The 26,287-nt window shown below is 46.3% G+C and overlaps 2 protein-coding genes and 1 long non-coding RNA gene across 5 annotated transcripts in view; 1 reads left to right on the top strand and 2 right to left on the bottom strand.

Moving 5' to 3' along the window:
- The window catches only part of LOC148686704 (uncharacterized), a 16,834-nt gene extending 6,882 nt beyond the window's left edge, over positions 1-9,952 (bottom strand). The window contains exons 1-2 of one of the 2 annotated variants that reach the window (XR_015947925.1): positions 9,368-9,952; positions 2,543-2,652 (exon numbers count right to left, since the gene is read on the bottom strand). This is a non-coding gene — a long non-coding RNA (uncharacterized LOC148686704). Of the gene's footprint in view, positions 1-2,542; positions 2,653-9,274 lie in introns of both variants that reach the window. The other variant, XR_015947924.1, reaches the window with a different exon arrangement.
- On the top strand, positions 8,691-16,606 carry ZBTB39 (zinc finger and BTB domain containing 39). 2 transcript variants are annotated; one of them, XM_035100819.3, is made up of 3 exons: positions 8,697-8,850; positions 10,360-12,609; positions 15,174-16,606. In XM_035100819.3, the coding sequence occupies exon 2, from the start codon at positions 10,474-10,476 to the stop codon at positions 12,571-12,573; it is 2,100 nt and encodes a 699-aa protein (XP_034956710.1). In that variant the 5' UTR covers positions 8,697-8,850; positions 10,360-10,473; the 3' UTR covers positions 12,574-12,609; positions 15,174-16,606. The 2 variants fall into 2 exon arrangements, with proteins under 2 accessions (XP_034956700.1, XP_034956710.1); XM_035100809.3 differs by having other exon boundaries at positions 8,691-8,850; positions 10,360-16,606.
- On the bottom strand, positions 13,369-25,977 carry ACKR5 (atypical chemokine receptor 5). The gene is made up of 2 exons (XM_035100878.3): positions 25,782-25,977; positions 13,369-20,834 (listed from the first exon to the last, which is right to left on the bottom strand). The coding sequence occupies exon 2, from the start codon at positions 20,814-20,816 to the stop codon at positions 19,734-19,736; it is 1,083 nt and encodes a 360-aa protein (XP_034956769.3). The 5' UTR covers positions 20,817-20,834; positions 25,782-25,977; the 3' UTR covers positions 13,369-19,733.
- Between the last annotated feature and the right edge of the window lie 310 nt (positions 25,978-26,287).

A 26,287-nucleotide genomic window follows, 5' to 3' on the forward strand; every position in this document is an offset into this window, starting at 1 on the left:
GCCAGCCACATCAGCCTTCAAAATTTATCACGGAATTCATTTTAAATTACTCTACACATTTCTTTTCTGCTGTCCGCGGAGGAAATTGTCCTGTGCTAAAGCCCCATGGCCAGAATTGTTACCATACTGAGCTAGATGAACTCAGCATAAGGCGGCTTCATGCATTTGCATTGTAACAGACAGCACAAAAGAGTGGTTGAAAGCAACCGTTGCAGCCCTTGCAAAACAGCCCTTATGTTCAACATTCTACCACTATTCATTTTACGTAAAATTAACGCACATGGCAAAGTATGCATATTTAGTAGCCTACAGTATCTTATTTTGCTGTGTGGTTCTATCACAATTAATAGTGTGTTCATTTTGTTCCTCCCATTTATTTTGTTTGGCATTTTATGTAAGGTAATTCAATTAAGTATGATTCACTAATTACTATTTTATTACTGTTATTTCTTTAATGCATATCAATATATCTCATAATATGCTGTTTCTGATTTGCCTGCTTGGGCTGTGAGGTACATCACGCTATTAGATGTATCTTTTAACTTAATTATTTCTGGAGGAGCCATGTAGGCAGTCGGTATTCAGTCTGCTCCCACCACTGTTTTGGGAAGCAGTGTACGTATGACGTTAGACACAATCCATATCTATTCTGTATTTATCCTGTCAATTCTTATGAAGTGATGGATTTTGATGCACTTTCCCCCAACCTAGCTTCAATCCAAATTGAGAAAAACTTTGCTATGTGCATTCACTAATCTTGTCTGCTTTGGTGTGTCTTGTTCTCTTGGCACAAGGAAATAGATCTGTAGTAAGGATTAAAGAGTAAGCTGAGGTGAGCAAGTTATCAAAACATGGAATCTGTGGAAAGGGTTCCCCATATTATATTTGATTCCACAGTACAGAAACCTCTTAAAATGTATCCATCAAATTGGGCAGGCAGCTTGCTGGCAGCTCATTGGCACCTGCCCCCCTATACAACAAATTCAGCAAGCACAGGACATTAAAATCTTAAATTTTTCACTTGGCTCTAGAGTCCACCCATTAGAGGTCTACATTCTCAGTGATAAGCTTACAGATGGGATGAGAACCTTGTGTTTCTGAAGTAGAGGTAAAGGGACCCCTGACCATTAGGTCCAGTCATGACCGACTCTGGGGTTGCGGCGTTCATCTTGCGTTATTGGCCGAGGGAGCCGGCATGCAGCTTCCGGGTCATGTGGCCAGCATGACTAAGCCACTTCTGGAGAACCAGAGCAGCACACGGAAACACCGTTTACCTTCCTGCTTGGAACGGTACCTATTTATCTACTTGCAATTTAATGTGCTTTCTGTACAATAGTGGGTAAGAAGGATGAAGACACAGCTCTCAAAACAACCAGCTCTTTATTCTAGCTCTGAGTCCAGACAGAACAGTAGCTTAGCCAACTGGCTTATATAGTACTCAGTAACTTGCAACAGTAACAAACTTCCCCTAGCTACCCAATCCGTGAACAGCACTCTCAATCCTTCATTTGCATGTTGTGGACCTGAGTGAGAACTGCAGCCACAGTGGGCAGGGTAAGAACTGCAGCCACTGTGACCAGAAGGAGTACTGCAGTTAACTTAATACACAACACTTTCAAACTGCTAGGTTGGCAGGAGCTGGGACCGAGCAATGGGAGCTCACCCCATCGCGGGGATTTGAACCGCCGAACTTCTGATTGGCAAGCCCTAGGCTCTGTGGTTTAACCCACAGCGCCACCCGCATTGTAGTACTGAATTTACTATACTCCCCTCTTCGATATATTTCAATGGAACTGTTTCTTCTCACTTCAATTTTCCATTTCCATACCCCTTTAAAAATATTTAAACCAAATTAAACACTTGTAAGTGAATATGGTTCCAAGTCTTCCCCCTCAACTTTTTGCATTCTCAGTGCAACTCTTCACATTAGTATTTATGCTAAAACAAACTGGCAAGGAAAATATAAAAAGACAAATGATAAAATAATCATGGATATCAAAGAACACACTGCTTATTTACAGAGTTGTTTCTCTCCTGCATCAGAAGCATCAGTTCCCATAGAAAATTCTGCCTTTGTCTGCCTGCTGTAGCACAAAAGCCACTGACTTCAGAAAGAATAAATAATCCTATTTTGGATTAGCAACAAGGGTAATTTAACAGGGGGAAATGTCCTTATCTGCTGTTTCTGCTATCTGAAAAGGTACATTACATCTTAAAATCCGAGAGACCTCCCTGGGAGTGATGGGGGAGAAAGGGGGGACGACAAAAAAAAAAACCAACAGTATTTACACAGAGCTTTGTAGGAAAAAGAATTTACACAGGCTGCTGCTCCCACACTAGGAAAATAAGGTTCTCTGGATACTGAAGGGAGACTGCCATCTTGTGTGTTTAACTTTATATTGCAGCTTTGTAATAACCAGAGCAAATTGTTCGGTTACATAAGAGGGCCCCAGTCAAATTAAGCGACTAGCAGTATGTATAATGATCAAAGCACCTTTGGGAAGTGCTTATCCTGCTACCTAAAATGAGGACTTTTACTCACCCAAGCATTTGTGAAGGGGACAAGAGTGCTCATTGTCAGGAAGTTCTTCCTAATGTTTAGGTGGAATCTTCTTTCTTGTAGTTTGAATCCATTGCTCTGTGTTTGCTTCTCTGGAGCAGCAGGAAACAAGAATTTTTAAAGTTGCCGGTTGTCAGAATTGGATGGTGGGTTGAGAGGGCTTCTTATTGCATTTATATCCCACCCTTTTATCCAAAGAAAGAACTCAAGGTATCATATATGGTTCCGCCCCTCATTTAATCCCCCCAACAACCCTGTGAGGTAGATTAGTCTGAGAGGCAGTGAGTGGCCCAATGAGCTTCATAGCTGAGTGGGGATTTGAACTCTGGTCTCCCAGGTCCTAGTCAGAAACTAACCACCACACCACACTAGATTTTCCAAGACAAGTTTCTCATGTACCGGCTACTTTCCTACCTTATCAGAATCGAGGGGAAATGTTTCTTTTGAATCTATAGGACTATCCTACTGAGACTGCAAACTATGCCTATTTATGTAGAACAATTATCTTTGAACTCAATGGGACTTGTTTCAGGATAGAAAGACATGCATTAGGTTGAGGGGGAAAAGGGAGGAAAGCAGCAGTCTTTAGTTTTAACAGACTTGTTTTGAAGTCCAGTCCAAGTTTGGAACACACTTTCTGTTTCTTTCCAAGTTTGCATAGGTTTGTTTGGATTGCATGCGTAGAACGTTTGAAGTACTTTCAAAATAAATCAGCAGCAGCAACAATAAAAGCACTACATTTCAGCAACATTCTTTGTGGCTGCTGCTAACAACAGCAAACATACATTCTAGCCAATGTGAGTTTTGAATTTGAATCCTATCTACGGAAGCCAAAACCATCTCACAAAAGAGCATGTGCCACAGCTGGAAACGGAAGTTCTAGTTTCATAATTCACACTGTGTGGTGCAGTCTTTCCTTTCTATGTGGAAACACCTCTGCCCCTCAGTTCACACGATTGCGGGTTCACACTGAATTTCTCCTCCACAATGAAGCATTCCTGGCAACTATGCTCATCCAGTTTGCAGAATAGTGCTTGCTGCATATGGGAAATGTATCTTATAGCTCAGGGTTGGCCAACTCCCAAGAGACTGCGATCTACTCACAGAGTTAAAGACTGGCAGTGAGTTTGGGGGGTTCAGCTCAAAGTTGTTGAGCTTTTTTTAGGGAGGCGTATTGCAAAACTCCCTCGGGGGGGGGGGGCTCAGCTGGATGCTTCGTGCCATGGTGGCCACGGCAGGCAGAGGTTCTGGACACAGCGCTGCTTCGGCGCGGCATGGCGGAGGCAAGCGAGGGATATAAATAGTGGGATATGAATAGTCCAGCCTCCGCCTCTTCCCTGGCGCCCTCCAGAACTTGGCGCCCTGCGCCACTAGCCTCTATGGGTAAGATGCTTCTGTTGAACTACTTTAGTGGGAACCATTCATCTACCGCAGACATGCAGTGATCTACCAGTAGATCACAATCTACCTGTTGGACAAGCCTGTTATAGCTTTACAATTGTTATTCAGTACTGTAGGACACTTCCACTGGTAAGCACATTTTCCACTGTGCAGACACATGGCAGAGGTGAATTGCAACCAGTCCTGCTCCCTTGGTTCAGTTGCAATTCTCACCTCCCTGAGGTCACCCACTATGTGTGCATGCCGATCTCCAACACCTTGCTTGTGACTCTCACCTTCATATAGCAAGCCAGGCCTCTGCACCTCAAACCTAGAACCTTTATACCCCCATTATGCATGCACTAACATGGCCACTTTTAATTCATTTTCTGCCTGTTTTCAATAGAGCTTGAGGCAGCAGCTAGGGTCATCTGTTATCCAGGCACTGGACCCATAGCTGTCAACCCTCCCGTTTTTGGCAGGAAACCTCCGAATTTAAATCCATTTCCTACTGCAACCCCGGATTGTAAAATACTCCGTAAATGTCCCGGATTTGAAAGGGCTCCTTGGAACAGTCACGACACGGAGATGCGCGAAGCCCCAGCGCAAAAAGGCACCTCGGAGACCCGCATCCCTCCTCTCCCTCACCCCCGCCCCAAGACGCTGTGCCCACTTTCCCTCCTTTGCTCCCTCCCCTCAGACCTAAGGGATGCAGTTACCCTCAAAGGTCTCTTCCAACATCTCCTCGTCACTGTCCATGGCTCAGTGCGGAGAGACAACTTCCTTGGCTCAGCTGGCCCCGCTCGGGAGCATGCCCGCCTCGCTCTTCTCTATGTCCCGACACTTGGACAGAGGGGGCGGCTGGCTACCGCTGTGTCCCCCCGAGAGCCCACGAAGGCGGCGGCAGGCGAGCGAGGGGCCGCCACCGCACAGCACGCTCTAGCAAGCCGCGAGTGCCTGCATCACCGCCCGCTTGGTCATCTCCCCACGCTTGGCGCTCAGCGCTTTGGGGGCCAGGGATGCTCCACTCGCCCCCCCCCCCCGCGAGCGAGCAGCCAGCCGCTGCCCGGTAAAACGCATTGCTCGGTGGCTGACTGCTTGCTCACTTGCCAAGTGCTGCCAGAAGCGATTTCCGGTGCCCAGACATGCGGACACTGGCAGCCTGGCACCGGAAGTCGCTTCTGCGCATGTCTGGACATGCGCAGAACCGATTTCCGGTGCCGCGCCGCTGGGTGAGGCTGCTGGTCCCTTATTTTCCAATCCGGAAGTTGACAGCTATGACTGGACCTGGTTAGCTGTATCACATTCCTTTAGATCAACCAAGGGAAACTGTGGCCCTCCACATATTGGACTCAATCTCCCACCAGTGTGGACAGTGCCAGGGATGGTGGGAGGTGGTAGCCCAACAACATCTGGAGAGCTACAAGTTCCCCAGTCCTGCTTAGACCAAAGTCCTGGGCATTAGGCAGGGTGCTGGGACCTGCCTTAGGCAGTAGTTACTTAACTACTGTTTTACATTTTTGCCACCATAGAAAGGCACTACGTGGACTTTTCTTTTTAATGCCACACACACACGATTTGGACCACCCGATTTGCCATGTGCATGCACACACACACACTCTCCACACACATAAACATGTTTTGCATGGCCCACACCTACATAAATGTAAGGTGAGAAGTAGCACATAACATCCAGGGAATGAGCCGTTTGCGTGCTTCATCCAATATGCGGAAGTTTATGAAATACATCACGTTTTTTCCAGGTGGGCAGAATGGGACAAAATTTGCAGGTGTGCATTTTGGCAAAGAGGATTTCAAACACCCCTTTTCTGTTGGGCTGGACACCAGCCTCCATTTCTTCGCCACCAATGGGAGACCATTGTCCTCTACTGCACAGCTAACTGCTCCCTTGTTCCCCAGGCATAATCTGATAACCAAACAAACACCTTTCAATCTTCAACAACCACATTACGCCACCTTGAGCTCCAGGAAAGCTGCAACTTGCAAGGCACGATACACATGTAATAAGAAAAGAGGAAGAAGAAAAGTTTTTAAACATCCAGCAACTGGGGTTCAATTATCTGTGCTAGGGCTTCGGCAGCACAGCTCCCATTCCCATGCCAGGGCTCAAGCTGGAACCCAAATTTTTATTTATATTTATTAAATTTACATACTGCCCCTCATCTGAAGATACTAGGGCGATTCACAACAGAAAAACATAAAATGAGAATACTAATTACTGGTTGGCATCCATCAGTCTTGGGAGACAGTGGGCCTTTGGGGGTGAAGTCAAACTGTTGAAAAGTTGCAGTGTCTGCTGTGGCTGCAGAGACTGATACAGGAGAGACATGCTTTGTTGCAGCTGGGGCAGGTGAAGGTGGTGCTGCTGCAGATGTACCATGACGTTTCTTCTCTCTGTGCTCCTCCCAGTGGACGTTCCTCCTCTGGTCACTGCTAGGGATGCACAACCTATATTGTCTCCAGGCACTGTGGAGGAGACTCTTGAGAGTCCCATGGACCACAATAAGATCAAACCTATCCATTCTTAAGGGAATCAGCCCTGAGTGCTCACTGGAAGGAGCTGAGGCTCCAATACTTTGGCCACCTCATGAGAAGAGAAGACTCCCTGGAAAAGACCCTGATGTTGGGAAAGATGGAGGGCACAAGGAGAAGGGGACGACAGAGGATGAGATGGTTGGACAGTGTTCTCGAAGCTACGAACATGAGTTTGACCAAACTGCAGGAGGCAGTGGAAGACAGGAGTGCCTGGCGTGCTATGGTCCATGGGGTCACAAAGAGTCAGACACGAGTCGACTAAACAACAACAACAACAACTTGTAACGCAGAAACGGGCCTGGTGCATGAAGCCAGCTCCCTGTAGAGTACGCCCTTGGGGAGCCTGCCATCTTCCATTCTGTGGACACGACGGAGCCAGTGTAGCCACAAGTGTGAACATGCTTGGGTGGGGGCACCAATACAGCTCCTTGCCAAAGGCACAAGGGAGCCTAGCTACTCCTCTGAACAGCCAACTCCTAGGCTAGAGGCCGAGTCCCTTCACCTCCCACTCTCAAATAAAATATCCCCCCCCCCAAGTTGATGGGCATTTCTATTCCAATGGGTGTGTGTGTGTGCACTTGTGCCACGTCTTGTGATCGACTGTGCAGGGTGGGGCTTATATGGGCTCCCCCAAAATTTCATTCATGTTGGAACCCCACCTCTGAATCAAACCAAACCAAACCAATCAATAACCCTCTCCAGGGCCGGATTTAGGTTTGATGAGGCCCTAAGCTACTGAAGGTAATGGGGTCCTTTATGTCCAGCTGTCCTTTGTCAACAACAAATTGTCACTGTTTTTGTGTGTGTTGAATATATGCTTTATGGTAATTCATGGAACTAATAGGTATCTAAAGCCATTTGCACATAACAAAATATGTATTTTATCAAAGTAATTGTTGAACTGAAATACAATTAAGAAGTATATTAATAGTGAATTTTTGGAGGGCCCCAAGAGAGTGGGGCCCTAAGCTATAGCTTGTTTAGGTAAAGGGACCCCTGACCATTAGGCCCAGTCATGACCGACTCTGGGGTTGCGGTGCTCATCTCGCATTATTGGCCGAGGGAGCCGGCGTACAGCTTCCAGGTCATGTGGCCAGCATGACAAAGCCGCTTCTGGCGAACCAGAGCAGCACATGGAGACGCCATTTACCTTCCCGCTATAGCAATACCTATTTATCTACTTCAGGCATCCCCAAACTGCGGCCCTCCAGATGTTTTGGCCTACAACTCCCATGATCCCTAGCTAACAGGACCAGTGGTCAGGGATGATGGGAATTGTAGTCCAAAACATCTGGGGGGCCAAAGTTTGGGGATGCCTGATCTACTTGCACTTTGATGTGCTTTCGAACTGCTAGGTGGGCAGGAGCTGGGACTGAGCAGCGGGAGCTCACCCCGTCGCGGGGATTGGAACCACCCACCTTCTGATCGGCAAGCCCTCTGTGGTTTAACCCACAGGTATAGCTTGTTTAAGGGACCCAGGTGGTGCTGTGGGTTAAACCACTGAGCCTAGGGCTTGCTGATCAGAAGGTCAGCAGTTCGAATCCCTGTGACGGGGTGAGCTCCCCTTGCTTGGTCCCAGCTCCTGCCAACCTAGCAGTTCGAAAGCACATCAGAGTGCAAGTAGATAAATAGGAACCGCTACAGTGGGAAGGTAAATGGTGTTTCCGTGTGCTGCTCTGGTTCCCCAGAAGCGGTTTAGTCATGCTGGCCGCATGACATGGAAGCTGTACGCCGGCTCCCTCGGCCAATAATGCGAGATGAGCGCACAACAGCAGAGTCGGTCACGACTGGACCTAATGGTCAGGGGTCCTTTACCTTTACCGCTTGTTTCGCTTATACCTAAACCCGCACTGACCCTCCCCAACCAACACATTAAAAAACCATATAATGTTAATCAACCCAAGAAACTGGGGTGCTGGCAAAAGTGAGCGGGTGCAGAGTGCGTCCCCCCACATCAGGAAGAGGAAGGAAGTCCTCCCAGAGGCTGGGTCACGGGCCTGCTTTTGGTTTTACCTCCCCCCCCCCGCCATTCCTCCCTCCCGCGACCCCTCCGCTCGCTCCTCAGCCGGGGGGATCCCCCCTCCGCTCTCCCCGCCGCCCTGCGCCGCATCCCCCCGCGCGCATCCTCCCCTGCAGCCGGGGCTGCTGCAGTGCCCCCTCCGGGGCTGGGGGCGGCGCTGGGCCCGGCCGTCTCGGGGCCGGATGGAGCCTCTTGGCCGGGTCCGGAGCAGCGCCTCCTCGGCGAGGCTGGGCAGGGAGGCCGGGCCGGGGGAGCCGGAGCCCTTTGTGTGTATGTGCCAGAGAGCGAGAGCGCGAGAGCCGCGGGGATGGTCCCCGCCGCCGCCGCCTCCCGGGTAAGGGGCCGCCTCCCCGGAGCAGAGCAGCTCCTTTCCCCCTGAGGCGCAGCTCGCCTCCCCGGCTGATCCCCTCGCACTTCCCGCCCCGCTCGCCCCTTCTCCGCCGCCCCGCCGCCCGCTCGGCTTCCCTTCCTCTGCCTCTTCTGCCTTCTGCGCATCGCCTTGCCCTCCATCCCATACACTCCCCCCCCCTTTCGAGTCCAAACTTCTTTCCCCTCCCACTTTTGGCCGCTCTCCTTCCTCCCCCCCCTACACCCCCGCTTTCTCCTCTGGGTCTCATCTGCCCCCGAGGCCCATTTCTCTTCCCCACTTGCCAAATGAGAGATGCCCTCCCCCCCCCATCATTCCAATTTTAACCTTGACTTCCCAAAAAGAGAAAGAAATCGTGTTCACGACCCTGACAGAACCTTGCGCCTCAAACCTATTTGCACTTGCATCTCTCTCTTTTTTTTTGGCAGTGATGGTGTCCATCGTCCTCATCATTCACTTTGGTTATGAAGAGATCCCCCATCACCTCATGTTGTTGCATGAAGAAGGGGCATAGAGTCTCGTCTTCTGCCTTAGTGAACAGCGATTCAGTTTTCTTCCATCCTGTTGTGATGCAGAGTTGGATCTCCCCCCGCCCCGAGTTTCCTTTCGTTTTCATGGTGGGCATAAGGGGCTCAGAGTGCTTGAAATTGTGCTAAGGTTGCATCCCTGCCTGCTTGCTTGCTGCATAGAACCTTAAGAAAGAACACCACGGAGTTTTAACATGAGTATTGCACTGCACATATTTATTTTATTGTGTTGGTCAGCTGGGTTAAAAGTTAAAACCCACCTGGAGGCTCATAAACAAAGAGACAACAGGTTGTGTTGGAAGGAAATGTGCAGGGGGGGTTTAAATTTCTAGTCTTTTGGCCTTCTGCCAGCCAAGTTTTAAAACTTTCAGTCCAGTTGTTAAAAGGGGTGAGTAGAACTTATTTTCACAGTAAATGTGTGTCTTTAAAAAGGAGGTTTTCTGAAAGTGTGGCAAAGGCTAAAAGGAAAAAAAAATAAACATAGGCAGGAATAGCAGTTTTGAACAACCCGAAAGGGAATGGTGTGAACTGGCAATCACACTCCCCCCGCCCCCAATTTGGAGAATTACTGTTATATCTCTGATGAAAAGATAGCTCATGAACTGGTTCCAGAACTGAATAAGTAGACGTAGAGAATGGTATGGAAGTGTGTAATGTTACATTATGCAGAGTGATGCTACATCCTGACTTTATAATTTGTAGTATATGCACCACACTCTTTCCCACCTCACACCCTCAGAGCATTTTGTCAAAAGCAGCTATGTTTTCTTGCAATATAAATAATAAATGTGTGGAGTTTTATTTTTTTTTAATTAAAATCGTCTTTACTCCACCTTTCCCTTTGCAGAATGTCCAAGGTGGCATACTAAGATTTTAGGTTTATTATATTTTGGGCTTCATTCAGAACCAGTAAGAACAGAAACGTAACTTTTCATTTTCTCCTCTCTAGAGGACCTTGCCAGGTGAGCTTCAGAGCCTGGAAGCCACCTTCTGGTGCAGCTGAGGAACGGACAGGAGTAAACAAGAAGTGAGCAGGAGAAGGAGGTTTTCAGCAGCTGTCAAGATGGGCATGAGGATCAAGCTGCACAGCACTGACCACCCCAACAACCTGCTGAGGGAACTTAACAAATGCCGGTTGTCAGAGACTATGTGTGATGTTACCATTGTGGTGGGTAGCCGTACCTTCCCTGCACACAAAGCAGTGCTGGCATGTGCAGCAGGCTACTTCCAGAACCTTTTCCTCAATACAGGTCTGGATGTGGCCCGCACCTACGTGGTGGATTTCATTACTCCAGCCAACTTTGAAAAGATTCTGAACTTTGTCTATACCTCAGAGCTCTTTACAGATCTGATCAATGTGGGTGTCATTTACGAGGTTGCTGAGAAATTGGGCATGGAGGATTTGCTGAAGGCTTGCCATTCCACGTTCCCAGACTTGGAAAACTCGGCCAACACGAAACAGCCTTCTGTCTCAGGTGATAGCCGGCCAACTGGCATGTCGACTGAGCCGAACCATGCCCTGGGTGAAATCCGAAACAGTGGGGAGCACCCGGGACCAGAGCGGAGTTGCAGTATGCAGACTGAAGCACCAGGTGGCTACAAAGAAGATTCTGCAAATGAAGGCAGCCATAACTTAATGCACCAGCAGACCCCCAAAACTGAAGAACAGGAATCACCAGCACAGTTTACTGGTGCCATGAGCATTATGACACAGGCTGGTCTCAGCAATGTCAGCATGGCTGTTCAAACCACTGCCAACTCGTGCCATCCATATAAACTCCAGAACAATGGGGATTACAACAAAGGCAATTTTTTCGCTTCGGATGCATCACTGGATATCTCAACAGGCAGCAACTCCTGCCCTAGTAATAGTGATCACTCCAAAGACCAGGGCTTTGGGCAGATGGATGAACTGCAGCTAGAAGATCTAGGAGAAGATGAACTACATTTTGAAGATCCCGGCGAGGAGCTAGGCGCTGCAGAGGAAGTTATTGAGCTGAGCGATGATAGTGAAGAGGAGCTATCCTTTGAGAATGACAGCCGTGATAACAAGGCCATGCCCTGTCAAGTGTGCAAAAAGGTTTTGGAGCCCAACATACAGCTGATCCGCCAACATGCCAGAGACCATGTGGACCTCCTGACTGGCAACTGCAAAGTCTGCGAGACCCATTTCCAAGACAGGAACTCCAGAGTCACCCACGTCCTGTCTCACATTGGGATATTCCTCTTCTCCTGTGATATGTGTGAGACTAAGTTTTTCACCCAATGGCAGCTCAGCCTTCACCGCCGCGAAGGGGTGTTTGATAACAACATTATCATCCATCCTAGTGACCCACTTATAGGAAAGCTCAACTTGTTCAGTGGGGATTTAGCATGTGCCACCTGTGGGAAACCCCTCGCCAAGGATTTTCATATAGTTCGGGGCCACATCTTGGACCACGTTAACTTGAAAAGCCAAACATGTGGCGTGTGTGACCAGCGGCACCTCAATCTCTGCAGCTTGATGTGGCACACCCTTTCCCACTTGGGCATCTCTGTTTTTTCTTGCTCCGTTTGTGCCAACAGTTTTGTGGACAGGCACCTCCTGGAGAAGCACATGGCAGTCCACCAAAGCATGGAGGAAGCCCTCTTTCGGTGTCACTACTGTGGCCAAGCTTTTAAGCTGGAAGCTGCTTACCGCTACCATGTGAGCCAGCACAAGTGCAGCTCTGGCTTGGACCTTGTCCGGCCCAGTTTTGGCGACCGACTCCACCAGCAAGCTCTGCAGAAGAGGAAGCTGACAGAGGAGTTCCTCAGTGAGGATGTGGCTCTTCAGAGCCAACCTGGAAACAGTAAGTACAGCTGCAAGGTGTGCGGAAAGAGATTTGCCCACACGAGCGAATTCAATTACCACCGGCGGATCCACACAGGGGAGAAGCCATATCAGTGCAAAGTGTGCCACAAGTTCTTCCGCGGGCGTTCCACCATCAAGTGCCACCTGAAGACACACTCTGGGGCTCTCATGTACCGTTGCACAGTTTGTGGGCACTACAGCTCCACCCTTAACCTTATGAGCAAGCATATAGGCGTGCATAAAGGCAGCCTTCCACCTGACTTCACCATTGAACAAACTTTCATGTACATCATCCATTCCAAAGATACGGAGAAAAACACAGACAGCTGATGTAGCAGTATTGGCGGAGTAAAGCGCTGCTTGCAGGTAGCAGAGAAGCTTGTTTCTGTTTTTTAAAAAACAACGTTCCATTTTAATGGTCAGGCATCAGCATTGTACTTTATTTCCCTTTGCCTTGTTAGAGGGTTTCTTAAATCATTGTTCTGTGAAAACAACAGCACACTACATGTGTTATTGTTCTTGAGAAACCTGTCTGTTTACCTCCTGCTGAGTCCAGGGCTCATTATTTCAAGTCTTAGAAACAGGCTGTGCCCCCCTCCTTCAACAGATAGGTTTCACACCTCATATCTCTCCTCCCTCCATCTCTAATTTGAGATCTTGAAAAGATTTATGCTGCTAAGATATATTAATGCTACACATCGGTAGGGATAGCAGGAGGGAAAGGGGTGGCGGTAAAAGGAATTGTTTATGTGCTGCTATTGGGAGGGTAGAAGTTCTATAAAAACTTACAATGATTACTCAGAGGTAAGTCCACCTTTGTTTAATGGTGACTTGCTCTCTGCCTTGTAAGTGTGCTTTGGATTCTTAGCCTTAGCTTCATGTCAACAAGTTTGTCTTTCCCTCCCACCAGGATTGACACACACACACACACACACACACACACACACACACACACACACTGTCCAGCTCTTCCTCCTGTGCCTTTAACAACCATGTGATCTGCAGACATTTGTGGGTGCTAGGGCTGATTTCCGTGTCCCTTGCTGATTTCTGTAGGTAAAAACTGCCAGAAAAGCAGATTAGGCCAGTCCCCGTCCCCCCCAGCCAGTTGTTGCTTCCCCCCCCCCCCGCACCCAGCCTCAGTTTGCCTTTTGCCCCTTTCCATGAAACTCTGAGTCGGTTTTACAAAGTTCCGCTTTAACAAAATCAAAAGAGGGCATAGAAATGGTGTGGTGGAATGGAGGAGAGTTTTGCCAAATGTGAACATTCTAGATTTTTTTTCTTTTTGAAGGGGTGCCCTAGAAAGGACTCTTAGCTTTGAGTATATAAGCATATAGAGGCTTTAGCAATATTGTTTCATCTCCAACATCCACTTTCAGAAAAAAAACTGTTCTTAGGGCACCATGAAACAGCTTTTGGGCTCCTTCCTTTCCTCCAGCAATATTAACTCACTGCTGGTGTCTTGAACATGAATGTCTCAAGGGTCACATTCTTGAAAGTCTTTGACATAGCTCTGTGGACAGTGCCAGGGTTTTAGGTTGCAGTTCTATACACAGCTGGGAATAAGTCCCATTGATCTCAGTGGGGCTTACTTCAGACGAGTTATGTATATTATTGCACTGTTAGTTCTGTTTGAAAATATATTGTTGCCTTAAGGAAATGTCTCTGGAAGGAGGAATGACAGGTTTAGGGCAGATTATTATCTCTCTTTTTTGAAGGGTGTGTTTGTTGCGTATTAAATATTCAGCTCTTTATCGTTTGTTTGGAGGGATTCATACATCTTCTCAAAGTAGCACTTTTCTTGCAGGGGTACCCTATTTTCCAGCACACAAACCATAGCATTTTTTTGCAGGGGGGAAAGTAATCACTCCCTCTCCTCACCCCACCCCACCCCTTCTAGCACATGCACTCTGACCGTGTCATGTACAATGCGGTTGTGTTGGTGTCACAGGTGCTATTGGAATGAAGAGATGTAATTTTTGTGCAGCAGTGAGGCCAGCTTGAATGTGCCTTTACCACTCACTACAAATACACCTTTTCTCCAGGATTATGCTCTGACCAAAAAACAAACCCAAACAAATTTATCCGCAACACCCAGTTCTGCAAGCTTGCAGCAAAAGCTGGCTGTGGGTGGCGTCAATTTCCTAATACCCATTACATCACCAAGAAGCATGTACCCAAATCCCCACAGCTTTTAAAATAGGCTCATTTTAGAAGGTACGGGATGAACAAAAATGAGTAAGCATGCAAGTGATGCTTTATAAAGAGGTGGGCAGCCCCTCTGAAGTATGGGAAGAAGGACAAGACTAGTGGTTAATCCAGCATTTGACTTGATAGGATATGTGTCATACAGATTATTTAAACTGGGAGGATAAAGAATTTGCAGTCAAGGGTCATTCTTAAATTATATGTCTCTTCATCCTTGGGCAGCATGACATCACAAACATGGAGCAACATTAATTCCCCCTATCTCCACTGCAGAGCAATTATATAAACTTTTAAAATGTTTTATTCTCATTCATATTTGTAAAGTCGTCTTTAGAGTTTGAGTGCTCTCATGCTGGAATGCTTATTTAGCCCATCATCAAGAAGTAGTGGAAAGCACCATCAATTGATTTTTTTTGTTTTTAAGTTCTTTAAGGGCTGTGCACTTCCCCCCTCCAGCCTGGAACACACTTCTTGTTTTAAATTTTTACACTATTGCTATAGTATTCCCCCCCCCTCCTTTATTACAGTACTGGATTTGTGCTATTATATGGGTTTTTTGTCATCTGAAATGCCTCTGGGTGTTTGTCCCTTGTGGCAATGAAAAACCAGCGTGTGCTTGTGTAATTGACAATAACAATTCTGCTGCCTTTTGAAGTGAGGTTGTAACCTACCTTCCTTTCCCTTTCCCTTTTCCCTTTCCTTTTCCTGTATATCCCTAACAGGTGCTTTCTGGAGGGATGCAACAGAACAGATTGATCACAGGGCACAGATCCTGACTCAATTTGAACTACACTTGTGGCTTTATAACTATAGGTTGTGCTTTATGCTTTCTAAGTGCAGTACTATGTGAAATCCAGGCCAGGGAGGGGTATGGATGAGAGAAGCGAACGTTGACAAATGTAGCAGCAGGCTTGACATCTGCCCCAAAGTTTAATGCAAACTACCTCATAAGGAGGAAGTCCTGGAGTCTTAAAAAACCAGTGGTATGTACAAATAGGCTTCCAGGCTTCTGTATATGAAAACACTGTTGTTAAAGAAAACCAGAAATCCACATAATGCTGCTCTAGCCCTGACCTATTGAGAGGGGAGAATGAAAAACTGTACAGCCCCAGGAATCTCAGCTTTGACAGTAATTCCAGTAGGGCAGCCCTGGGCAGGTTGCTTTGCTCCCTGCTTACAGTACCTACCTCTAAGGGTGTTGTGAAGGTTGACCGCTTTGATTTTTGTCAAGGAGAAAAAGCACTTAGGTATGCCTTCTTGTTTTCTTATGAGAAAGTTGCCGTCTTAAAATAGCCCCCCAGCATGCAGCAAGTGTTCTGACATATCTCTCAATTCCTTTCCTTCTTGTGGCGTCTGTACAGCGAGCACCAGACAGGACATACTAAGGAATTAACTCAGCGATATAGCGGACAAGACTGTATTCCTAAGCATAAGTAATGCTGGAAGCATTCAGTGTAAGGATGTAAGGGTTGTCATAGGAATTTACTACTTCTTGTAGTACCACTAGTATTAAGTCAATGTCAGGGCCACATGGCTAGACCCAAAGGGCTTGAGAAAGCAACTGAAGCCTATGAAAACCCAAGGTCCAGCTGCGGACTAATGGCATATGGCAGGCATACCCAAACTTCGGCCCTCCAGATGTTTTGGACTACAATCCCCATCTTCCCCGACCACTGGTCCTGTTAGCTAGGGATCATGGGAGTTGTAGGCCAAAACATCTGGAGGGCCGCAGTTTGGGGATGCCAGGCATATGGGCAGTATTTTAGTATTTATACGAGCCCTGGCCAGTCAGAAATCTTCATACTACCTATCAACTGGAGGGGCTGATGTTACACACTCTTATTGCTCCTCTATGCCTGAAGAGGGCTGAGCCCATACAGTAGCACAGATCAGGCTAAGCCCCAGTCTTGGTCTCTGAAGCTCTTGGTTCAAGTTCTGGAGTCCCAAACAATCATGGCTGTACTCCCCAGGTGTTGGAACAGAACCATGTTTTCGTAGTTAAGATGCCTTCATTGGAAGTGATGGAGAAGGAGCTATATTGGATCTCACCCAGTAAGGACTGTTCCTTATTCTCGACTTCTAGAGCTGTTTTAGTCTAGTTCTCCAGTGCCAAACTGCATCCAATGCAAACTTGGCCAGCTTTAGAAATTCCATTTTTTAAAAAAGCATTCTGCCATGAACAAAGATATGAATCATTGTGCTTGGTAGTGTAGCTTGGCCCAAGTAACTTCACCTGTCTGCCTCAAACACCCACACATCAACTCACCCCAAATTGTGAGTGAGGAATATTTAAAGAATACCTACCTCACCAATGGAAAAGTTGTGAGGTGTAGTAAATGTCTGTAAAGTGCTTTGGAATCCTTAGGCGTGTAGAAAGACAAAGTATTGTAATTAAATAGCTTTGCTCTGTTTGCTATGCTACCATTTGTGAAGAATCCCTACCATTACCACCACAGTAGGGGTGGGGTGGGGTTCAGGCATGGAAAAGGTGTTCCAGTCGAACACAGAAAGCTTTGAAAATAATAAACAACAATGTTTTTGGAGACTAATGCTTTATTATTGCTCTTATTTTTGTGAACTCAAAACCATGCCCTCTCCCTTTTCCTCCAAAGATCCAGATGTCTTGAATTAAAAAAAACAAAAACAAAGCAGAGCATTGTGATTGCTGTCTAACCTTTTGGTTAAGTTAATTGTAGGTACTGACCTGGTTATTTAAGTGTTTAATATCTATTTGCTGTAAAGTTTGTACATTTTGTAAAACCTTTCTTCCTCAAAGAAAAAAAAAGTAGATGTCTAAAATCGTTGTACATCGAATTCTTTTATACTCCCATCATTTGGCACAAAAGTGTGGTTTTTATTTAGAATAATAAAATGAAAAACTCGAGAGTTTGGCGCATTGCTCATAGTTTGTGGTTGACACGCTATGGAAATATTTTCAGATCAAATGATAACAGAGGCTGCTCACCTGAGTCTTCTGCCTATGCCAAATGACTCTGCTCTGGGCTACTGGTGCTCCTGACTTCTGTAAATGCCTTGCACAAAGAGAGGCTGCTTTGCATGCAGAAGGCTCCAAGTTCAATCCTGAGCAATCCCAAGTAGGCCTGCAAGAGACTGCTGCCTGCAAGCCTGAAGAGCTGCTTCCAGTCAGTGTAGTAGACAGTACTGAGCTAGGTGGACGAATAGTCTCCCTGTATAGGGCAGCTTCCTTTGTTTCTATATTCATACATACAGACCTGTAACTGTTATATTTTTGCCAGTATTGGGGAAAATGTTTGGGTCTCTCTACCCCCTGCAAAGGAACCAATGTGTTGGGCCATTTCTGATCAAAAATGGTTTGGAATTAACTTTTCCTGCCTTGGCCTGAAAAACCTTTGGCCGGGCAGTTCATAAATACTTTTAGATAACATTCAAATGCAAAAGTCAACTCAATGTGTTATAAACATCCTGTCTTCCTTCCCTAAACTTTATCCAAGTATTTTTTAAAAAAATAATAATCCAGATGTTCACTTATGTCCTTCAGCCCTTGGATAAGAGTGCTATTTTTAAGTGATTTGTTATCTTCTAGCAGTTGTAGTAACCTCCTCTTTTACCTTCTGTTCATATTGTTCTGAGATTATACTTAGCCTGGATCTGTGCCCCATCACAATTCTTGCTGTAATAAAGGCCAAAGTGGTATTACATAGGAAACGCTGAGAACATTTTGCTCAGTGCTTCCTCTCATGTCCGACCTTGACCTCTAGGAACATGTGCCTTCCTATAACCACTTAACTCTCACTTTAGAACAGTAAAGGGCCCCTGACCATCAGGTCCAGTCGTGTCCGACCCTGGGGTTGCGGCGCTCAACTCGTTCTATAGGCCGAGGGAGCCGGCGTTTGTCCGCAGACAGCTTCCGGGTCATGTGGCCACCATGACAAAGCTGCTTCTGGCGAACCAGAGCAGCGCATGGAAACGCCGTTTACCTTCCCACCGGAGCAGTCCCTATTTATCTACTTGCACTTTGATGTGCTTTCAAACTGCTAGGTGGGCAGGAGCTGGGACCGAACAACGGGAGCTCACCCCGTTGCAGGGATTCGAACCACCGACCTTCTGATCAGCAAGCCCTAGACTCTGTGGTTTAACCCACAGCGCCACCTGGGTCCCCACTTTAGAATGAGGGATCTCCAAATCACATGTCCATTTATCCCACGTTTATGTGGCAGATTCCATGATAAAAACGCGAAGGCCTATTCACATTATTATTTGAACGTTTTGGCAGCCTGGCACCCCAACTCCACCAAATCCCACCTCCATATGTTGGCACTCACTCCATGGTTGTGCAATCTCTCATCACATGCAAGGATCCAGTTTTTTACATGCCTTTGCAAATATGTTTTTTGAGCTAAAATCTGAGTCCTTGGTTTTCTGAACAGGCCCTCAGATCCTTAACTTCCATTTTTAAAAGCTTTATTAGGCACCACTGGGCTGGAACCCTGTCAATAGGGTTAACAGAAGCTTCTTGATTCAGTGACTGGAACAGCAATGCTCCTGGTTAACTTGGGAACGGAATCATCACGTATTCTGACTCTACCAAAAAGGACAACAGAGTTTTCAAGGTGGGAGTGCATTCCCTTGGGAGATAAATCCCAGGCACCAGCATTCCCTTAGGAGAGGTCCGTAGCCCCAGCATTGCCTTCCCTTCTCCAACCTCAGGCTGGCATCCCTGGGTGTAAATGTCTCTGTGGTGACAACTTTTTTAAATAAAAGGCTGCCTGCGCACAAACTGCTAGAAGGGAGTTGTCGATATCCTGGTTCCACAGCCACAAGAAGTAACTAGTTGGATGCACACAAAAGGACCTTGGCAGTCCCTGTCCCACCGTTGCAGGGGCAGAATTACAGTCTTTGTGCCATCTATTTAATGATCGAGACACCCTCATGTTTTTAGAATGTAAGTTTCATTCAAAACTCCACAAATAAGAGGAAATTCACAGAAATCTATATCTTCCAAATAATCATAAAAATATACAGGGTAGCAGAAATCAGAACATTTATTTCCATAGCTATTTTCTTTGAGGTGGGGAATTGGATGAGGGTTACTAGAAAACAGGGCACAGCAGCATATAATCACCATATTTCACCCTGTATGGCCCTGCTTTCCCAAGATTTCAAGAAGCACTGATATGCAGGGGTGTGTGTGTGTGCAAAGAGGTTCTTACTGAAGACTGCCCTTTGCTAGCGAGAGAGAATGTCTGAATACGCAGAATCGTGTTGTGGAACCACAGCAATAAACCAAATCAAGCGCGCTTTTAATTTGGCAAGGTGTTCTCTTTTGCTATGACAATGGAATGTTGGGTGTTAGAAGAGGACCCATCGCCCCCCTTTCGATCCATTTGGTCTTTGGGGATGTACCTGACCACAGCAGAGATTAGCTTCCCTCTGAAGTTCTTGCTCAGGAAGTTGTACAGGATGGGGTTGACCACACAATGGAGAAGGGTGAAGCAGTCTATGATGTCATAGAAGAAGTAGAGGAAGTCCAAAACGTGGCAGTGCAGGAAGATGCTGGTACCTTCGAGCGTCAGCAAAAGCAAAACCAGGTGGAACGGCAGCCAGCTCACTAGGAAGACGGCAATGTAGGCGTAGATGACACGGCAGTGCTTCCTGCCCTCGGGCTTGTCGCTGCGCTTGATGTGCCTCGCCGTCAGTATGTTGAAGACTGCCATGATGGAGAAGGGAATGAGGAACCCAATGAGGGCAGTGAGCAGGGTGAGAGCAAGGGCCCAGCTGTCATAGGTCTCCAGGGGGGCCATGAAGAAACATATTGGCTCAATGCTTTGAATTAACTCCATGTGGGACACCTCTGGCAAAGGGATGATGGCAGCCAAGGCCCATATGCAGCAGCAAGCAATGCGTCGCACCAGGTGCTGGTGTCGGTGCCAGAAGTGGGAGGAGGTTGTCAAGGACACATAACGGTCAACGCTCAAGCAGGTGAGAAAGAAGATGCTGCTGAACATGTTGGCAAAGTAAAAGTAGTGGGTGAAGTGGCAGAGGAAGCTCCCCCAGAGCCAGGTATAGTCAAGCATGACTTCCAGCATCCAGACCGGTAAGGAGAGGATCACTCCCAAGTCTGCAATGGCCATGTTGAAGATGTAGAGGTTGACCAGGTTCTTGTGGCTTCGGGTCTGCCAATTGACCCAGATCACCAGAAGGTTCTCCACCAGCCCCACCACAAAGATGACGAGGTAGAGGACAAAGAGGAACACCCGCTTCACGCTCTCATCCAGCCCCAAGTTGCAGTAGTTGAAGGTGTAGTTGAGCAGGTGGGCAAGCTCAGTCAAGTTGTGGTACTCTCCGTATTCATTAAAAGGCAAGAGGTGGTCAGGCTCTCCCATTTTGGGTCAAAAAGTTAACTGTAAGAAGAAAATGGTGGAGAGAATTCAGTACTGGTAGATCTGGGCTGATTTTTTTCCACTGAACCAAATTGAGGAGGAATAATCAGTACCGGAAAATTTGAGATGCATTGCTCATTAGCACAGTTGCAACCCTTTGCTATGAATCTACATCAATCAATCCTAAGCGGTTTTGTGTGTGTATGTGTACAAGCTCATTAAAATAATGGGTTGCTGTTTCCCCCCCTATCCATGTGGGTCACTGGGACTCCTAACTGATTTGGGATTTTAAAGGTTTATTTATTTAGGTAAGAAGAATGTCTAGTTCAATATTCCTTTTCCTATCATGGGAAACCAGAGGACCTGGGAAGCCTGAATGCAGTAGTCCTATCACACTCATGTTCTCCATTCACTGTCTTTGATACCTGACATGAGAGGCCTTCATTGAGATGGGTAGGTAATGACAGCCTTATCCTCCATGAATTTATCTTAACCACCTTAAAAAACCATCCAAGTTGATGTCCATTACCACAACTGGTGCTGGCAAGTTTCATAGTTATGTGTGTGTGTGTGTGTGTGTGTGTGTGTGTGTGTGTGTGTGTGTGAGAGAGAGAGAGAGAGAGAGAGAGAGAGAGAGAGAGAGAGAGAGAGAGAGAGATGTTTTAATGTAGTTCTATGTATCTTAATCAAAGGCAACTGTATTTTCATAACTGGTTTTATTCTTGTTATTTTGCCATTGTTTTTAGCTGCTTGTGACTCACCTTGGTATTTCTTCTTGAAATGAAAGGTGGTATATAAATTCTTTTAATAACTACAGTGACTACAACTCTGCGCTGTGTGAAGAACTCCTTTTCCCTGTCCTGACTCTACAACCCTTCAGCTTCATTAGTTCTAATATGTGAGAGGAAGAAAAACGTCTCTCGATTCACTTTCTCTACACTATGCATAATTTTATATGCCCCTAGCAGGTCTCTCTTTAGCTGCCTTACCCCTGTAAGTTAAAGAGGCCCAAACGTTGTAAGCTTTCCTCACAGGGGACTTGCTCGTGTCCTTTCATTATTTTGGGTGACCCCCTTTCTGCAAATGATATTATACTATGACAGCAGCTTCCATTCAGACAAGTGTGATCAGTCAAAGAAAGTACATTGAGCAGACTGCCCTCTGCCCTTCCACCCCAGAGTTATCCTCTCCCCAGTGCACCTGTGACTCACAGTGGCAACTGAGAATGCTGCGCAGCGACACATGAGTGTGTGCCTGAGGAGCATCACTGTCGCAAAGAAACACGGGGCTTGGGAGAGAAGTGCTGGCTGCTCTTGAGAGAGGAAGAGGAAAGTGTGAGGCAATGGCAAGGAAGCAAGAAGAGGCAGAGGATTGGCAGGCCAATCTGGGAGGTTCAGTGGGAGAGCCTATGCCCGGTGTAAGGTACCAGGCTCCATTTCAGGCATTTCCAAGGAAAGGATCTGGGGAGAGAGCACTGTACCGGGGCTTACAGCACTTAGCATATCCTTCCAGGAGCACCTTAGAGACTTAGCATATTTATCTGTGCTAAGTATGCATGCACACGAAAGCTCGTACCAATGACAAACTTAGTTGGTCTCTAAGGTGCTACTGGAAGGATTTTTTTTATTTTGTTTCGACTATGTCAGACCAACATGGCTACCTACCTGTAAGTAGCACATTTATATATAAGCAGTGGATTAGCTGTTAATTCTCTCTCTCTCTCTCTCTCTCTCTCTCTCATCTCTTGACAACTTACCGCACATTGCTACAGTTAAGCTACTAACCACTCAAGAATTACGATTCATTTGATTTAATGCTCAAATCCATAGCTGCCAAGTTTTCCCTTTTCTCGCGAGGAAGCCTATTCAGCATAAGGGAAAATCCCTTAAAAAAAGGGATAACTTGGCAGCTATGCTCAAATCTAAATCAAAAGGCTTACAGAGATTTTAATGCTGCCTCTTCAAATAGGGTATGTAAATAACTCAATAAAGAGCAGCTGTTAGTAAATAGGTTTAGGTACTTACTCCCTAAGGCCTTGGCTAAGGTGAGCTGTAGTTCCCAATATAGCCCCCCCCCCCCAATTGCGCTTGCAACCTGGCACCTCTGGCCCTAACTGTTCCCCTATGAAAAATTTCACTGTACACAATGGGCCACTGGGTTGTGTCCATCTGGGTTCTACTCAAAGCAGACCCATTGAAATTAAGTTAGTAGAGCCCATGGGTCTACTTGGAGTAGGTCTAACATTCACTACAGCTCATACTTCCCAACCATGGAATTCTGCAAAGTGCCATTTAGTGAAAAAGCTCAGGGATCTCTACCAAAAGATTCTCAGAATCAATTAATTAGGATTCTCAGAATCAAGATTTCACAGAACAATAGCTGGGATAGCTCAGTCAGTGGATCATGAAACTCTTCATCTCAGGGTCGTGGGTTCAAGCCCCACATTGGGCAAAAGATTCCCAACCCTCGTGGTCTGTCCCATCCAACTCTACAATTCTATGATTCTATGAACTCCTGAAATTAATAAGGAAAGCCACAACAGTTCAGCCATATGCACACAAAGGAACAGTGCTGTAAATATGCCCTCAGTATACCTTTTTTTTAATACCCCCCCCTCTTTAAATGCAGATAAACCTGAATACTGAAAAAAAGGTATTAGGAAACTGGATAATATAATCAATATTATCACAGAATTGCAGTTGGAAGGAACCCCAAGGATCATCTAGTCCAATACCCTGCAATGCAGGAATATGCAGCTGTCCTATACTGTACAGGGATTGAACCTGAAATATTGGCATTATCAGCACGGAGCTCTAGTCTAACCTATATAATCCATAATCAAACAGTTGTTGTCTTACCCATCTCTTAAGAGACTTAGGAATACCTCATTGAGCTTGTATGTTAAAATGCCCCAGGTTTAAATCAGGGTGGCTGCTAGAGCACATTCATGCACGGTTATGTATGCATCTGTTTCCTCACTAACGGCATTTATATTCCACATTTCTGCACATGCACTTGGTGCGCCTTCCAATATAAAACTCTGGCTTACTCCAGTTGGCTATTGATTCTCCAAGGTTCTCCTGCAATTTGAAATCCTTTATCTAGAGATGTCAGGGATCGAACCAAGAACCGGAGTGCTGAGCTACAGCTCACACGGGCAGCTCAGAAAACGGTCAACATTATTTTTAGCACCCATTCTGAAAATATCCCAGGCCTGCTTCACACGAGAGCCTTTAATCGAAGAGGATGCCAGAAAATACAAGCCTGGTACCTTTTACGTGCAACCTGCATGCTGTGCTACTGAGCTGTGATCCTCAAGTTTTCCCACACTGATTCTGGTTTTGGAAGAGGCTGGTTCTCAGACAGTGACAAAGAGAGCACTGATTGGTTTGTTCCTAGCAGCAGAAAAACCTTTTATTAAAGTGGTCCAGGTGACAGCTTTTTATAAGATCGGATGTGTGGCAGGTGAATGGTTGGCTTCCTTCATGCAGGAATAGGAAAAAATTCCACGCCATGAACTCAAAGCAAATCCCACACACAATTAAAGCACTTCCATCGAGAAGACGGATATGATGGCCATCTTCAAATACCTCAAGGGCTGTCACATGGAAGAGGGAACAAGCTTGTTTTCTCCAGCTCTGGAGAACCAATGGCTTCAAGTTGCAAGGAAGGAGATTCTAACTAAACACCAGGAAGAACTTTCTGACAGCAAGAGCAGTTCGACAGTGGAATGGTCTCCCTTCGGAGGTGGTGGACTCTCCTTCCTTGGAGGCTTATAAGCAAAGGTTGAATGGCCGTCTGTCATGGATGCTTTAGCTGAGATTCCTCCATTGCAGGGGGGTTGGACCCAATGGCCCCCCGAGTCCCTTCCAACTCTACAATTCTATAATTCCATGATCAAAGAATCCTGAGAACTATAGTTTCCCCTCACAGGCAGTGCCGGATTTACGTATAAGATAAACAAGCTGTAGCTTAGGGTTCCACTCTCTTGGGCCCCCCCAAAAAAATTAAAGGAAAAAAACACCTGGATGTACATTTCCAAAATATAAGATAAAAAACAAAATAAAACCTACATACAGCAGCAGTGTTTTGTGTTGTGTAGGCTCCTATTTGTTATGTGCAAATGGCTTTAGATACCTATTAGGTCCATAAATTACCATATAGCATATATTCAACACACACAAAAACCAGCTACAATTTGTTGTTGACAAAGGACAGCTGGGGATATAAAGGGCCCCATTACCTTCAGTAGCTTAGGGCCTCATCAAACCTAAATCCGGCCCTGTCACAGAGCTATAATTCCCAGCATCCCTAACAAATTGCAGTTCCCAGGATTCCTTGGGGGAAGTCATGCACTTTACTTGTGCAATGGATGTCCTTTAAATGTATGGTGTGGAACTGCCATAATTCCGAAGTACTGTAGGTTCTGGCTTGATGAAAGGAGAATTTGGTGCATCTCAAAGGCTCACTTTTATCAAATAAAAGGTATCACGCTGCAGACGGACAAATGTTGTCAAGAGAGTTTGAAAGAGGCTTTACTTCCCCTTTCAGGGACACATTATTTTGACTCACAGCCACTTCTGGTCAAACAGATTTTTGCAGGGTGTTTAAAATGATGCAAAGTCCTGCCACACCTGCTTAACAGTGGAAGACGCAGCGATGCCTCTCTCAAATTTCCTTCTTTCACTCTCCCCAAAAGGACAACAATCACTGCCTGTCTCCAACCTTATAAAAAGATTCATAACTTGGCAGCCACCGGAAACAAATAAATAAAACAATTCGAACTTTCTCCAGGGCATTTGGAGGAAGGAAGGGAAAATTGTTGCTTCTTTTAAGCAGACGGAAATCTGGCATCTGTAACAGAGCTGTCTCTGGGAGGGTCTCTATACAAGCTTAGATGCCGGTGAAACGTTTTGTTTCTGGAGAAGAGATGGAAAACTTGGAAGTTTATTTTTATGCATTGCTTACCTTATTGGAAGCCAAAGACGACCCTTTGCTGTGCTGAGATGATGGACCTCTGGTCTGAAGTCTCTCCAACTTGGTAGCTCAGCTGGGTCTATCAGTGCAGTCTTTCCAGGAATGTGTGTTCGCTGCTGGCTGCCTTGCTGCTGCTTTTCCTCCCTCTGCACAGGAAATGAGCATCATAGCCTGCTATCCTGAGACCACAGGCTTTGGTGTAAAAGGAGCTGTCAAACACAGTCCCATCCCTTGGACTTCCCTTTTCTTGGATGCATGCAGATTTGGCTCAGATGGCCTGGCAGGCACCAACGACAGATATCAGTCGATTCAGAGAGGCCCATGGCAACTTTCGAAGAACATCCGAGGATGCAGATTTTTCCTGAGGCTGATTTCCTTTCTCTGAACTGCTGTTTCAAAGCTTGCCTCCCTGGTCAAAACCACAGCCTGCAAAGACAGGGTGAGCTGGAACATCCATAACAATGCAACCCGAGAATGTCCCCTGGGATTCCGGTTGC

Source organism: Zootoca vivipara, chromosome 2 (genome assembly GCF_965207765.1).
Source record: "Zootoca vivipara chromosome 2, rZooViv2.hap1.1, whole genome shotgun sequence".
NCBI lineage: Eukaryota > Metazoa > Chordata > Lepidosauria > Squamata > Lacertidae > Zootoca > Zootoca vivipara.